The sequence below is a fragment of the Jaculus jaculus genome, chromosome 3 (genome assembly GCF_020740685.1).
Source record: "Jaculus jaculus isolate mJacJac1 chromosome 3, mJacJac1.mat.Y.cur, whole genome shotgun sequence".
Taxonomy (NCBI): Eukaryota; Metazoa; Chordata; class Mammalia; order Rodentia; family Dipodidae; genus Jaculus; species Jaculus jaculus.
Window position 1 is genome coordinate 164,446,474 of NC_059104.1, and position 16,702 is coordinate 164,463,175.

The 16,702-nt window shown below is 45.4% G+C and overlaps 1 protein-coding gene across 1 annotated transcript in view; it reads left to right on the forward strand.

The window, feature by feature from the left end:
* The window catches only part of Tenm4 (teneurin transmembrane protein 4), a 1,065,388-nt gene that overhangs the window by 1,030,836 nt on the left and 17,850 nt on the right, over positions 1-16,702 (forward strand). The window contains 2 exon segments of the mRNA XM_045144966.1: positions 9,493-9,665; positions 15,114-15,349. Coding sequence (XP_045000901.1) covers positions 9,493-9,665; positions 15,114-15,349 — 409 coding nt within the window.

Sequence of the window (16,702 nt, forward strand, 5' to 3'; positions counted from 1 at the left end):
CATGAACACATATACACAGTACATATACACACAAAGATAATCCCAAAGGATCTACTTCACAGCAGAACACAGGAGGAATGTTGATCCTTTTGACACAGACCAAAAGTGGAAAATAAAATCCCTAAAACTAATAAATTTAAAAAATTATCTTAAAAAGGGGGGGCTGGAGAGATGGCTTCGTGGTTAAGCACTTGCCTGTGAAGCCTAAGGACCCCGGTTCGAGGCTTGATTCCCCAGATGCACAAGGGGGCGCATGAGTCTGGAGTTCATTTGCAGTGGATGGACGCCCTGGGGCGCCCATTCTCTCTATTTCTCTCTATCTGCCTCTTTCTCTGTCTGTCGCTCTCAAATAAATAAAAATAAACAACAAATTATTTACAAAAAGCCCTAAAACCAAAAGGGATTTGAGCTCCTTCTGTGGGCGAGGCTCTTCTTCATTTAATTTTGATCAGGTGGCAAGCCCTGAGCATGGCAAACACATGAAATAATTCCTGTTCATAGGAATTATCATCCACATTTTAAAAATATTTTATTTATTTACTTATTAGAGTGAGAGGGAGATAAAATGGGCATGGCAGGCCTGTAGCCACTGCAAACTCCAGATGCATGCACCACCGTGTGCATCTGGCTTACATGGATCCTGGGGAGTCAAACTCAGGGTCCTTTGGCTTTGCTTACAAGCACCTTCACTGCTAAGCAATCTCTCCACCCTCAGCCACATTTTTAACCTATGAACATAGCAAGATCAAAGCAGTAAGACCGCTAGCTTTAATCACCCAGTAGGTACAGAGCAGAGCTAGAACACAAGCCCCTTTTCCTCCAGCTGCCTCGAGCAGGTTCTCTGTGTCCTTCCTGACCTAAACAGCATCCATTGCATAGGGCCGGTCTGAAGCTCAAAATACCAATGAGATCCTATCTGAAAAGCTCAAGACTAGCTGCTGTTGTTATTATTTCCAGCAATGTTGTGGCCACAACAGTAATTACAGAAATATTGTTTAGACACAAAAAGATGTTACCAAGGAGTAGTTGACAAGAAAAGGGACGCAGCAAAGTTTTGGGTTTTTTTGTTTGTTTGTTTGTTTGTTTTTGTTTTTGGAGGTAGGGTCTCACTGTAGCCCAGGCTGACCTGGAATTCACCATGGAGTCTCAGGGTCGTCTCAAACTCATGGCAATCCTTCTACCTCTGCCTCCCAAGTGCTGGGATTAAAGGCGTGCGCCACCACGCCCGGCGGAGCAAAGTTTTAATAGAGGAAGACACCAGAGGTCAGGCAAAAGAAACAGAGTCAGACGCCAAGTCTGAGAGATCTAGATGAGGCAGCAAAGCAGTCAGGTAAAGACAGTGTCCAAAATGGGCTGGACAATGGCAGAAGAGTCCTGGGCAAAATGCTGGGAACAAAGTAAAGGTGCCAGGTACCAGTTTTTACTAGACATATGCCATGTGCCTTGTGGCATGTTGAATGGCTTTCAGATGCAAGTCTCCCCGCCCCCAGCCCCCAAGAATTAATCTCTACCCTACACCATTCTGGGCCACTCTAGGAATCAAAAACTCTTTTTCTGGGTTTCTGTTGACCTCTCTCTATGGCTCTGTTCCCCTCTTTCTGCCTCTCTAGGTTTCAGCCCTGCTACATCTACACATCTCTTATGTAGCCTTTCTCTCTCGGCTTCTGTTCCCCCTTTCTCTGGTTTCTGCCCCATTTCTCATGCACACAGTCCCTTTCCTCCCTTTCTTTGGGTCTTTGACCCCCTTTTTCTGAGTATCTCCTCTCTCAGCGTCTCCACTTTTCTCTGAGCTTCTGTCCCCTCTCTTTGATATCTTTGTCCTCTCCCTCTGAGTCTCTGTCCCACTCTCTCCAGGTCTCTGTCTCCCTCTTTCCACAGGTCTCTGTCCTTCTCCACCCCTCTCTCTGGGTCCCTGTCTAAAAACACATGCACACACAGTGAGGGCAAATGGGGACACTCCCTAGAAGCAGACGAGGCTGCCAGCGAACCACTTGCTATAGTGAATTGTCTATAGCCAGCACCATGAAGTGACTTGCTAGATTCAAAACTAGATGTTCTAATATATTTATTTTTTAATCAGCTCAGGCTTTCCTGTGGCTTGGGCTGTTACTGAAACAACTTTTTAGTTTGCTTTATTGACCCTCTTAACAGATTAAATAATACAACTAACATAAACATCACATACTTTAGAGAAACTTGCCTTAGAGAGACCACAGTCAAAGAGATTCTGGGTTACCCTCCTTCCCTCAGCCTTAAGGTCTTCGGTGAAAACCCTCCAGGGAGGCTGTAGTGCAGACCTCAGTTCCCCTGAGACACCATTGCTTTCCGACTGAACTCCTGTTCATGCAGCAGCTGATGGCCAAGAAAATTTTTCGGTAAAGTCAGGTATGATGGCTCATGCTTATGATGCCAGTACTCAAGAGACGGAAACAAGGATCATGAGGCTGAAGCCAGCATGGTCTACGTAGGGAGTTCCAGGCCAAGTTGGACTATGTAATGAGACCCTGTCTCAAAAAAAAAAAAAGTCAAGGAGGGAGGGAGGGAGGGTAGAAGGGAAGGAAGGAAATAATATCCTGAGAGCATAAAGCTGGTTCCAGAATTGGCTTGTTGGCTGGACACACATAACCAACTTCCCTAAGCTTCATGGAAGAAGTAGATCTGGCCTCCCACTGTGCTCTGTGATGGTTGGCTCCTGTTGGGAATATGATCACACTGAGTACTATGACACCCTTACTAACTTTTCCCACTTATTTTTATATCAGGTTGAGGGCTTGCCAGCTCATAGGTGCTTGGAAAATATTTTATGAATGGAATGTAGATTGAGGAGGAGATAAGAAGGAAGCATTATGTTGTAGTGAGTTGAGAAAGCTTGATTTGTCAGCATTCCCAGTGCTCCCAGCAAGGCATCCAGAGAACCCAACTCAAATAGTTCAAATGAAAAGACTTGGGCTTCTGGGTTTTGCTTGGGAGATATGAGAGCATTAAAAACAAAAAACAAACAAACAACAAAAAAAAAAATCATTACCCACCTTACAATGAAAATAAGCCAGGCAATAGACAAATTCATGAGTTTACTTTGAACACCTTCTCTGAGGTCATACAGCAAGCAACTGGCCCAAATCCAAGGAGAGAACTGTGCCTGCATAAAGTGGCCAGGGGTGAGCTCTAGCTTACCTGGGTGAACACAGCCCGACCCTAGAAGGAAGAGTGCAACCAGAGTGATCAGAGTACTTATGAAGGCCTGGAAGGCTGCAAAAAGCGAGGCACTCCGTGTCCTCCTCATGACTTTTATCTGCAAACCTCACCAGGGGTTTCTCCACACACAAGATAGAGATGGAGTGGAAAAAGATTTAAGAAAGTATTCTCCATAGCATACCTGGGTCGGGGGCAGGGGAAGGATACAGCAGTACCTACCTGCTCCTCCACCCAGATCCTTGTCACCCTGTCTCCCTGAAGAAGCAAAAGACAAGGTCAACCAGCTATTCTACTAAAACACTGGGAAAACCAACTCCACTGAATGAGGGAAGAAAAGAAGGGGAAAAAATAACTGCTGTTAGGAAAGGAGCATAACTAGATATTGAGCCAAGAACTGCAACCCGAGAAGGGGCAGGGAGGGACCCATAGGTGCCCCAGACTGAGGGCCTTCAGGACAAGGGAACTCTCCCTCGTGACTCACAACTGCCTAACAAGCTTGAAGCGGCAGTGAAGCAGGATACTGTGGGAGGGAAGAAAGGGTCCAGCACGTGGGAGGAGACCTCCTCTAGACACAGTACAAAGGGAAGAACTAAAGCTGGGGCTAGAGGGACATCTAGGCAAAGAAAAATAACTCTTCCGGCAAACCAGTTGGAATTGCTACAGGACGTTAATGACTGTGACGCACTGAGGCTAACCCCAGCAATGACAAACTTCAAAGCCAGCCCCAATCCTAGTGACATAACCACACACACCCTCGCTAAAGACCTGGCAAAAAGAAGCTCCTGTCCATTTACAGGCCTAGGTCATCACCTCGGTCTCTCCTGGGCTTCACAGGTTGTACATTCCCAACTGACCATGTGAAAGGGTAAGAAAAAGCAAGAAGCAACCATCAGGACCTCATTCAGAAATGACACAGATGTTGAAAGCACCTTTCAGGGAATGTAACTATAAATATAGCCATAACTATATATATATAACTATAAAATGTAACTATAAATATAAAATAACTATAATTATGGTAACAACTCTGGTGGGAAAGGTGAACGGGGTGCAAGATCAGATGGATAATTTCAAGAGAGAGAGAGAGAAAGACTCAGAAAGCATCCAGTGGAAATGCTAGGAACGGGCAGCATGTTAGAGAGATGAAGAACATCTTCAATGGGCGCATCGCTCTCAATGGCAGTATATATAAAGCACAACAGAGGAAAGAAGCTAGATCCATAGAAAATACCAGAACTAAAACACAAAAGGGGGAAAAAACACAGAACCATGGGATAATATCAGATGGTCAAGTGTACGTGTATAGAATTCTGGGAGAAGAGAGAAAAACAGGCAGAAGAAATACTTGAGCAAATTATGGTCAAGAATTATTAATTAATAATGGGTCACAGGTCAAAATGCTCAGGATATACCCACCAGAAAATACATATGTGTGTATGTTCACGTATGTACACACACACACACACACTCACATACGTATTTATTTCTAGGGTATCATAGATAAACTGTTGAATACCCAAAAAAAAAAGATAAAATCCTGCAAACAACACAAACAAAAGGGTCAGGTATTTTATGAGGAACAAAGTTAAGAATTTCAGCAACCTTCTCATCAGAACCCATGCAGACTAGAAGACAGAGCATAGAAAGAAAAGCAAAAACACCATCCACTCAGATATGATGCTTACCCAAACTCTCCCTTAAATGAACGTATTCTAGGGTAGCTAGGAAGCATGCTGAGACCCACAGACACTAAAGAGAGTGACCAGACTTTACCAACCCCCAGGCTGACAGAGGCATGGGACAACATCACCAAAGGCTAGTGAGAGGTGTGGCCAAAGAAAGGAAAACCTACTGAAAGCTGCTATATTCATAAGCAGATACAGACACTGTTCAAGGTACCATGAAGGAAAACATGTTGGTCTCCACTCTCTTGCCAGTGCCTACCAATGACTTAGACCAAGTGAAGTGAGCCAGCAGAGGTGCCCATTGTTGCAGTCTACAGTGGTCAGCCTGTCAGAGTGCAGAGAATGGGAAAGGATAGCTCTAGGAGGGGACAGAGTAGACAGCGCAGGTTGACTGGCCAGCTCTGTGATGTGCACTGTGTAAGAGGCAGAGCCAGGACTCCGTCCCAGACCAGCCTGGATCCTGAGCACCTCCCTCAGCTGCACAGCCTTGGAGTGACATCAGAGAGCGATCAGCTCAGCAGATCTTACGGATCTCACGAATCCTGAATCCCGTAATTCACTGTTGGAACATAATCTTATAGGAATGGACAGTGAGTACAAGTCTTGACTGCACAAGCTAGAAAGTGCCCTGGCTCAAGCTGGGGAGGTGGCTCAGCACCTAGAGGTGCTTGCTTGCAAAACTTACTGGCTCAGGTTCAGTTCCTCAGCATGCATGTAAAGCCAGGTTGCGAAACGTGGCACAAGAATCTGGCATTCAATTGCAGTGGCAGGAGACCATGCCATACCCACATGCACACACACACACACACACACACGCACGCACACGCATGCACGCATGTGCAATTGGTTTTTTTAGATGCCCTGGCTCTGATGGGGGTGTGATGCCATCCATTACAATGACCTAGGGCCAAAGGAACTATTTGTGACTAGCTTTGAACTCTAATTATCCACAGTTGACACAGCGACCAGGTTGGTGATGATAGTGTTTAGAACAATTACAGGTGAACGCCATAAAAATCAAATCTTGATTTTCCAACCAAAAAGTCAAGATCAGCAAAAGTTTAATATCACAGAGGCAATTTGGCATTTTCCTCAGTAGCTGCAGTGGTGGGTGGCTAGGGATGAAGGGTGAAGTGTGAAGAAGAAAGCCGTGTGTGTGTGTGTGTGTGTGTGTGTGTGTGTGTGTGTGTGTGTAGCTGCCCTTTAGTGGTCCTCTTCTGAAACCCAAGTGCAGAGTAAGTCTATGAATGTTTTTTATGTGTTTTCTTTCACTGTGCTCCAAAGATGCTTTGGAAAACTGGAGTGAAGAAAAGTCAGTGAAAGGAAGGAATAGAAAGCCAGCCATCTAACCATCTCCACGCTCCTCCCAAATGCTCCCAAGGGAGCATCTGAAGAGAAAACCAGCATTCCTCCTGACCCACTTGAGACTTCCAAAGGGGATATTTTTCCTTAAACACAGGATTGGACACAAAGGTTCTGATTTGAAACAGCATCATTTTATCATTTCATAAAAGAACATAATCTTTAAGGTTGGACAGACCTAATTTGGAGTCTATATTCACATATACATGTACATACATATACATATATGTATATATATCTATGTGTACACACATATGCATACATATGTGTGTATGTATATTTATGTCTATTTTTGGTGTGTAATGTCAGGCAAGTCATTTATCTTCTCTGATCTTCATTTGCCAAATGACAATAATAATGCCGACCCCCAAAGAAAATTGGTAGCTTGATGCCTAAAAGGAACTCTGTGAATATGAGTGAGCTTTCTTTTCCTCCCATAGAGAAGAGGAGATAAAACAGATGATTGCGCTCACCCATGTCTTGGAGAATCAAAAACATAGTATTTACTTATATATTTACTCATTCAATCAGTGAACATTATTGTACACGTCGAGTACTGCTCCAGGCATTGAGAATACAGACAAGATCCCTGTCCTCATGGGGCTTGGATTCTAGTACAAGGACATGCAACAGGGGAAAAAAATCAATGATCGTAAATCCATTGAAGAGAATTCAGCAAGATAATAGGAAAGAGATGGAGGGGGCTTTCTATTTTCGAAATGGTGTCAGGAAAGGCCTCACTGAGGTCAGGGTATTTGAATTGAGTCCTAAGTGATGAACCAGCACTAGAGGGAAAAGCATTCTCTGCAAAGGGGCAGTAAGTGTGAGTAAGCACCAACAAGTACCCCAGCATGGACTGCGTGTGCCGTGTTTGGGATGGAAGCAGATGTAGTGAACTGCAGGAAGTTCAGAAGAGCAACTCTCAGGCTGGAGGGATGGCTTAGTGGTTAAGGTGTTTGCCTGCAAAGCCAAAGGACCCAGGTTCGATTCCCCAGGGCCCACATTAGCCAGATGCACAAGGGGGTGCATGTGTCTGGAGTTTGTTTGCAGTGACTGGAGGTCCTGGCGTGCCCATTCTCTCTCTCTCTTTCTTCTCCTTCTTCTTTTTCTTCTTCTTCTTTCTCTGTCAAATAAATTAAAAAAAAATTTTTTTAAATACCAGCAATAAAAAGATAAAAAGGTGATTTCCTTTTAAAAAAAAAAAAAGAAGAAGAAGAAGAAGAGCAACTCTCAAAGGGAAGTTGGGACAAGAGGCAGGAAAGAGTAAAGCAATGAAGCCAACACTCATTCACATCACTAAGCAATTACTAATGCTACACAACATGAGCCAGTAAAAGTCCCCATGTCTGACATTCCCGGGAGGGCAGTCGTCCAGAGTCCCCACGGCCCGGGTAAGAAGTTTCCATCCTCAGAAGATACATCACTTCTTTGGGTCTCCACAGGGTCTCTGGAAGAAAGGTGTTAGTCCTCATTTATGGAGGAGGTGGCTGGGGCATGCCAAGATTGTGCTAGGCAAGCTGCCTATCTTAGTATCTTTGTGTTGGGGTTTGCAAACACAGGGCAAAGTGTCTGTCCTCCAGCGCCACACAGCTGGCAAGAGGGGCAGGATTACAAGCCCCCACTGTGTGCCTCCAAAGACCTTCCCATACTAGCTGTTCCTTCCATTTCTCCTGGTCAGGAAAATAAAACCACGCTATAGCATACTTTGTCGGTTTTTGTAGTTAAAACCGTAACAGTTGAGCTGGACATGGTGATGCATGCTGGTAAAGAATTCAAGGTCACCCTTAGCTACATTGTGAGTTTGCAGCCAGCCCAGCTACATGAGGCTCTGTCTCAGAAAAAAAAAAAAGGGCAGGGCGTGGTGGCGCATGCTTTTAATCCCAGTGCTCAGGAGGTAGAGGTAGGAAAATTGTCGTGAGTTTGAGACCACCCTAAGACTATGTAGTGAATTTCAGGTCAGCCTGGGCTAGAGTGAGACCCTACCTCGAAACCTCCCCCCTCCCAAAAAAAATCAATGAAATCTACAATGTCTGAGCATATCACGGAACTAGGACTCAAGGCAGCCACTTGAAGCTATAAATCACTCAGGTAACTGCACCTTCGCGTACTGTGCCTCAGTAGCTCTCGGCAGCTCTGTGCAGAGGAGGAAGAGCTCTTCAGAGGCCATCCACAGGGCAGAGGTCTCGGGGTCCAGAGGACGGGAGGCACTTACTCCCCACAAGAGTCAGAAAGAGCAGGGCTCTCTGATAGGGTACTTGCGGGTACTGATCAAATCGCAGAGAGATCCAGCGATATTTCTCTCAAGCTCTGGAAGGTACCCAAATGAATGAATATGAAACAAAATTTTTATAAATTGGCTGTTCTATTTGATGTTCATTTAATTAAGACATTCAGTCCTTCTAATTGAAAATGTGAGGAGTGTAAATTACTGGGTTTTGGCCATCACGTATAAAATGAAAACCAGATCTTGAAGGCATGGGGCTTTCTCATTGTGTCTTCCTCCAGCTCAATTTAATTATGCATTACATGCTACCTTCAATAATAATTACAATTGTCTGCCTTGATACAAAGCCTCCTTCTGTTGGGAGACCGGAGCGCTGGGGAGATGCCGAGATTTCATTTAGTGAGAAAAGTAGCTTTTAGATCTGTGCGTTCAGCAGGTGTATTTCATGTACCCACTGTGTGTCAAGATCCTCCAAGTCCCGCAGGAGGTAATGTGCGAAAGAATCATGGTCTCTCCTGTCCTAGAGGGCAGGAAAGAGGCCTTACATGTCCACTCCTGCATCACTTGTTCAGCCATCTCTTTGTGCATCCCCTGCCTGTCTTGTTAATGCCACTCCCAAAGGGTACTAAGGCAGGGCTGACCTGAGAGCCAGTCCCCTCCAAGGTCATAAAGCTGGCAGGGAGAAATCCAGGTGCTGTGACTCAGATCTTCCAGCCTGACTCCACAGAGCTGTCCTGATCGGCAGCGTTCACAATCCCAAGAGGCAGGGAAGGGTATTCTCTCCACCTGATGGCTTAGCAAAGGAAGACTTCAAGAAGTAACTCAGTTTCCCGCTGGACATCAGCAAGTGAAGTCAGGTCCAGAAGATTCAGGTCCTGGGCTAGGAGCAAGGGGAATGTGTCCGACCAGAAAGAAAAAAAAAACAGAGCATGCAAAACCACAACAGAGATAGAACAAGCTATAGATAGACGCCCAGCTATAGCACCATTATATTTCTGTTACCAAGTGCCACCTCTTGTTTTCCAGGTATGACAGCTTTGGCCGCCTGACAAATGTGACTTTCCCTACTGGCCAGGTGAGCAGTTTCCGAAGCGACACAGACAGCTCAGTGCATGTGCAGGTAGAGACCTCCAGCAAGGATGATGTCACTATTACCACCAACCTGTCCGCCTCCGGTGCCTTCTACACTCTGCTGCAAGGTAAGTGAGCCGGCGGGGCCTGAGGGCTTTGAGAAACAGGGTGAAGACCCTTTCGAAGGAAGGGAACTAGAAGCAAGTGCTCCAGAAACTGCCCAGGACCGGGAAGAAAGCATGCCTGGTTTCTCTGGTTCGCCATCTCAATTACAAAACACATGAGCCAGAGTCCTGTACATTGTCTCCCAGAAACTTTGGTGTGATATTTCATTGTCCCATCCCATTATCATCAGAACAAGCCAGGAGAGAATCCATTAGCTGCTAAGCCAGGTGACCTCTCTACTCTGCTAATGGCTCCAAATTAAAAGACTTCCACTCACACCTGTGCAGGAAGCCTGAAGACAAGAGTAATTACACCTAATTGTGGATGGGATTTGGTCATAGAGAAGTCCTGAACCCAGACAAGATGTGTGCTGGGGAAAAGAGACCCTATCCTGCATCTATCAGATCATCCCCAAATATGGGTTGGCCTTTTAGCTTCAGACAAATCAGAGAGAATCTTGCTGTGAATTCTCTGCCTGGACCAATCACAAGGAGGGTGATGACCCAGAATGGAGCCTACAGCTTCGCTGGATTCAATAAGCATAAAAGGAAAGAAGACATTACTTGGGAAAACCCTGCCTCACTTTTCCCTTTCTGCCAACAGCTCTGCTTTGACATCAGTAGAGGAAGGAGCTTTGAGCTGGGGTCTGGGGAGCCCGAGGCTCTAATTCTAACCCTGCCTGTGCCACCTCAGTCCTCGGTCTTCCTCTTCAGAAAACGAAAGCGAGTTGAAGCTGTGATGGGTGGTATGGGGCAGGCCCTTGGTGGACGGGGGGGGGGGGGGGTGTCTGTGTCTACTGTGCCAGTTCCTACTTGTGTGAACTGGAGTGAGTCACTCTTCTCTAAGCCTCAGTTTCCGCATATGAGACTTGCCCCACAGACTTGCTCAGACATCTCTGTAGACAATATTTGTTCAGTGATTAGCATGGGCCAAGTATAGACGGAGTATTGCTCAGAAAGTACCTATTGGGTTAATGAGTTAACTAATTAATTAGGAAGCAGTTGGATTCACCATAAGAAAATAAATGTTAGGCGTGGTGTCACATGCCTTTAATTCCAGCACTCGGGAGGCAGAGGTAGAAGGATCACTGTGAGTTAGAGGCCACCCTGAGAATGCAGAGTGAATTCCAGGTCAGCCTGAGCTAGAGTGAGACTCTACCTCAAAAAAAAAAAAAAAAGAAAAAGAAAAAAATTAGTATATTAATATACTCATTTACATCGCTTTATTCATATAGCTCTTTGCCTTTCACCGAGCTTGAAGAACAACAGTGATTCTCAAAGAAAGAGAAACCAAGCTGGGGGGTGTAGCTCGGTTGGTAGAATGCTTGCCTAGCAAGCCTGAAGCTCCAGGTTCAATCCCCAGCCCTGCATACTCAAGTGTGGTGGTGCACACCCGTAATACCAGCACTTCATGCATGATGGTGGAGGCAGAAGCTCATCCTTGGCTACATAATGAATTCAAGGCCAGTCTGAGCTACATGAGGTGCTGTCTCAAGCTTCTCCCATTCCCCAAAAAAATTAAAGAAAGAGAAACCAAGCCAGGAACTTCTTCCTCACCTAGCAGCTTTCATGCAGGGTTAGGGCACACCCCAATTTTTATGCTTCTGTTATTGCCAAGATAGCCAGGGTCCCTCCTGACCAAGGAGAGCAGGGCCCGCAACTTCTCAGATGTGGAATCTTTGGCTTATTTCCTTCCCTCTCTAAGAATTGTTCTCTCTATTCATTTCTTACTTCTAAACCTGCTTTGAGTTTTGTTTTTTGGTTTTTGTCTTTCTCAAAGGTCATTTTGGATAAAATTTTGTAAATTTTTGTTAGAATTTGAGAAGCTGTTAAAAATTCAAGAGTGCCACATTCCTCAATTTTAAAAAGTATTACCATTTAGTGACAGCTTTTCAGGTGGAGAGGGATAAAAGCCCACTGTATGGTAGGCACCCCTAGATTTTAAGACAATCCCAGTTGGAGCAGTATTGGACCGTGAGGAGGGAAGGCACGTCCTGGAGTCCAGGGGTCATACTACCTATTTCCCCCAGTGCCTCTTCCAAGCCCCCATCCTTTTCATGCGGCAGGCTCCCGTGCTCGGCCTCACAGCCATCTCAGAAGAGTCTTTGTAAGCAGCTCTTTTCGGTTTCATCTTATGTCCGGACTATGGGAGATAATAAGCAGTGGTTACTAATGAGTGGCTGCCTTGGGCAGTCACAGCCCACAAGAAATGAGATTGTGTGAGACAGACCGGCACAGATGCTGGTCCGTCCACAGCCAACAGTAATGGACATATGTGCTTTCAGCAAGGAGAAATGTTACCAGATAAATTGACATAGGTGGGTTATTTTTTTTTCCACTCTTCAAAAGGAAATAAAATATAGATTGTCAGTGAATGATGCATAGCAACTCTGAGGCACATTTTTGAATTTGAGTGTATGAGGAAGAAAGTGTGGAAAGATGGGCAGGGAGGAAAGAGAAAGGGTCTAATTTGATGTCTTTCTAGCAGAGGAGATTCAGTGATGGTTTCTCATGAAAACTGCATCTCCATAGCTTGACATAGCCTGGGACCTATCTAATTTAATCCAACAAATATTCATCAAGCATGTACAATCATAATAATACTAGCTAATATGTTTTGAACATTTACTAGCTCCAAAGTATATGTTGCATTTTATGTTCACTGTCTTACCTAATCCTCACTATAAATCCATGAGGTAGGTATTATCAATACCTCCACTTCCCAATTGAAGGCGATGACAGGTTAAGCAGCTTGCCATGTTACAAAACGGCTCCAGAAGCCACTCTCTTGCCCACACATCTAAAGGCAATGAGGACCTTCCATTGACTGAAGAGCAATGAGCAATGCTAGAAAAGTCCAACATGGAGTTAGAAACGAGACAAAGGTGACAGATATTGGAGGCTAGCACTATGCTGGGCACGCAACCAGTAATGAACAACATTTATATCACATTGTGTACCAGGTACTGTTCCCAGCTCATGCTCACCTCACGTCTTCCTCAGAGCATCCCCATGAGGCAAGAGGCCACCTATTATCCGTGTGAACAGTGAAATAGCAGATCCAGGCTGCGGCAGGGCCACGGTCTCACAGCAAGACAGTAGCGGGCTGAATGCCCTGCGCTCTCTGTGTGGCAGTGCCTCCGGCCGTAAGCGCGGGGCCAGTGAAGCATTTCTTCACTGACGCCCTCGGGCTGCAAGCCCACTGGTGCAGCCCACAGACAGCTGAGCAGTGTGAGAGGAGGAGATGTCCATGCAGGTCACAGGAAACGAAGACTTCTGGGGCGATAGAACACCTGAGCAGAGCCCTGGAGGAAGGGCTTGAGGGAGCGTCTATACAGGATAGGAAACACAGGAAGGTCAAAGGCAGGCAAATCCAGAGAATAGTTCCACTTGCAAAAGAAAACTTGGTATGTGTTACACAGCAAAACTGTATTTTTTTTTTTCAACCAAAAGCGTCCTTTAGTTGAAGATCCAAATTCCAATGTTTTAATCAGTCAGGTGTGGTAGCACACACCTGTAATCTCTGCACTGGGGCCTCCAAGAGGGTCAACTCTGAGACCAGCCTGGGTTATATGGTGAGTGAGAGATGCTGTCTGGGAAGAAAAACAAGGTGTTTTAATCAGATTTAAAATTTCTAATCAGATATACTTTAAATTATTATCATATGTTAGAACTAATGATAATATATGTATATGGGGCTATAGAAATGGCTTAGCAGTTAAGGCACTTGCCAGCAAAGCTAGAGGACCTGGGTTTGATTCTCCAGTACCCACATAAAGCCAGATGCACAAGGTAGAGCATGTGTCTGGAGTTCATTTGCAGTGGCTGGAGGCCCTGGTGTACCTATTCTCTCTCTCTCTCTCTCTCTCTCTCTCTCTCTCTCTCTCTCTCTCTCTCTCCATATATATACGTGTGTGTGTGTGTGTGTATATATATATATATATATATATATATATATATATATATATACACACACACACACAGGTATATATATATCTGCCTCTTTCTCTCTCTCTTAAATAAATAAATTATACACACACACATACACACGTATGTGGCATTCTGCAAGTGATTAGTATTAAGGTTTAATGTTAGCATTAGTCTTTTTTTTTTTTTTCTTGGTTTTTCAAGGTAGAGTCTCACTCTGGTCCAGGCTGACCTGGAATTAACTCTGTCATCTCAGGGTGGCCTTGAACTCATGGCAATCCTCCTACCTCTGCCTCCCGAGTGCTGGGATTAAAGGCGTGTGCCACCATGCCCGGCGCATTAGTCTTTTTTTTATACCTTGTTATAAACGACATTGCTATTCTAGTGTATATCAAGAAACTTAAAAATGTCTAATCGGAGCTGGAGAGATGGTTTAGCAGTGAAGGTGCTTGCCTGTGAATCCTAAGGACTCATATTCAATTCTCCAGATCCCATGTAAGCCAGAAGCACAAAGTGATGCAAGCTTGCACATGTGCACAAGAGGGCACACACATCTGGAGTTTGATTGCAGTGGCTGGAGGCCATGGTGCACCAATTCTCTCTCTCTAGCTCTCACATTCACTCTCTTGCATCAAAAAAAAAAAAAAAAGCCAGTCTGTTGGGCTTGCCTTAAAAAAAAAAAAAAAAGGATGTAAAAAGTCTAATCTTTTGCTCTAGTAATCCTACTTTCAGGAATCCATTTTAATTAATCTGACATGAAGATATTGATTTATTCAAAGGAAAGAATTGAAATGTAACTTCGATACCTGCTAAAATATACAACTCAATGACTTTTGGTATATTTACAAGGTTGTATGACTATCACAATTATCTAGCTCTAGAAGATTTTTATCACGCTAAAAAGAAATTCCATACCTCTTGGCAGTCACTCCACATTCCCTCCTGCCCCTAAGTTCTTGGAACCACTTTCTGTCTGTATACTTTCTATCTCTGTAGACTCACCTATCATGGAAATTTTACATAAATATAAATGAACTTGCTTACAATGTGACCTTTTGTGCTTAACTTATTTCACCTAACATATTATTTAAAATACATTTATTAACAATGTTATTTGTAATTAGAAAACCTGAAACAAATTAAATATCAATTGGATGCTTAGTTCAATAACATATTTCTACATCATGGAAAAATATTCATGAAGAAATATTACAGGGCATGATATGCCAGAAGTGATCAATGCAAACCCCCAGAATGGCCATTTGAATCTACCAGTACATTGGGAAATGTCATAAAATCTACAAACGTCCAAGATATTTCCAGTGGCTTTGTTTGAGTATCGGGCTTATGGATGATGTCCATGTATGTTCCTCATCTCCTTGAGCACTAATGTATTGTTTCTACAGTTGGACAAACCACGTTTAGGTCCCCACCTCTCCCCCATCCTCGCTCCTTCTGAGCGCCGACCTGTGCTCTCTCCCTCAGACCAAGTTCGGAACAGCTACTACATCGGAGCTGATGGTTCCCTGAGGCTGTTGCTGGCCAACGGCATGGAAGTGGCGCTGCAGACCGAGCCCCACCTGCTGGCGGGCACCGTCAACCCCACCGTGGGCAAGAGGAACGTCACGCTACCCATCGACAATGGTCTGAACCTCGTGGAATGGCGGCAGCGCAAGGAGCAGGCTCGTGGCCAGGTCACGGTGTTCGGGCGCCGGCTGCGGGTGAGCGGGGACTTTTAGGGGGTAACTTCCCTGGGGGAGTTTGGAGAACCAGCTTCTCTGTTCTTGAAGCTGTTTCTAGGACCTCAGTTTCCTCCTCTGCAACAAGGGGGAATTGAAGCAGCGAGCCCTGTGTAACAGTAGTCTGCTGTGTACCCTTCCAGGGTTGCCTTGCGGAGGCCTGGCTTGGCGTTGGGGTTATTTTAGTCCCTAGGTAGACCTGGGTGAGTCGATCACCTTGACTGTTGGATTCATTCACCCGGAAGACAGTAACAATTTCACAAGTTGCCTCAAGGGTGGTAAGTGACATGTAAAGTGTCTCATTCAGAGCCTGACACATCTCAAAGGATATGTGCTGTTGACATTGCTGTAGCCCTCATGGCTGTGGTGGCTGGTTTTACTGCCATCGATATGTCCCCAAACTCATTTTAGGTATTTGGAACCTAAGCCACATTCTCTACTCTTTCCTCGTCAGGTGACCCTCCCTAAATGATTAAAATGGTCAGGTGTTGCCGGGCATGGTGGCGCACGCCTTTAATGCCAGCACTCGGGAGGCAGAGGTAGGAGGACTGTCGTGAGTTCGAGGCCACCCTGAGACTCCATGGTGAATCCCAGGTCAGCCTGGGCTGGAGTGAGACCCTACCTCAAAAAACCAAAACCAAACAAACAAACAAAAAGGTCAGGTGTGATGGCACATAATTGTAATCCCAGGACTTGGGAGGCTAAAGCAAGTGGATCCCAAGTTTAAGGCCAGCTTAGACAAGACCCTGTCTCAACGCTCCCTCACTACCCCACCCCCTACACACAGGCAGCCACAGTGACCTCGCACGGCTGTTACTGCAAGGGAAGGGGTGGGTCTGCAGTCTGGCATTCCAGAGTGCTTTTCAGGATGTGGAGCCCAGAACCAGGCCTCACCCGCGCCTCTCCTGTGTTTCCCTGAGGGTGTAGACTTGATCCCGGGCCCACTGCCCAGCAGACTCTCCCTCCAGCTTCTCAAAGGAAGAGGCTAAAGGGGGCTAGGGCTGTGGCTCAGTAGTTGAGCACTTGTCTAGCGGATTGCTCAGCACCGCAAACAAACCAACAAAACAGAAAGCAAGGTGCCAGGCAAAGGGAAAGCTGACGACCAGGCTCTGACTTTCTACCCAGCACCTTGCAGACTGACTGACCACGAGTGCTCCGTAGCTAGCTGCAGAGCCGAAGTGATCGGCGTTCTGAAAACTGCAGAAGCATCATAGCATTGCTGCCACCCCCCCCCCGTGTGTGTGTGTGTGTGTGTGTGTGTGTGAGAGAGAGATATGTATGCATGTGCAGGTACACGTGCACTTGTGTTCCAGTGAAAGGCACAGGTTGATGTTA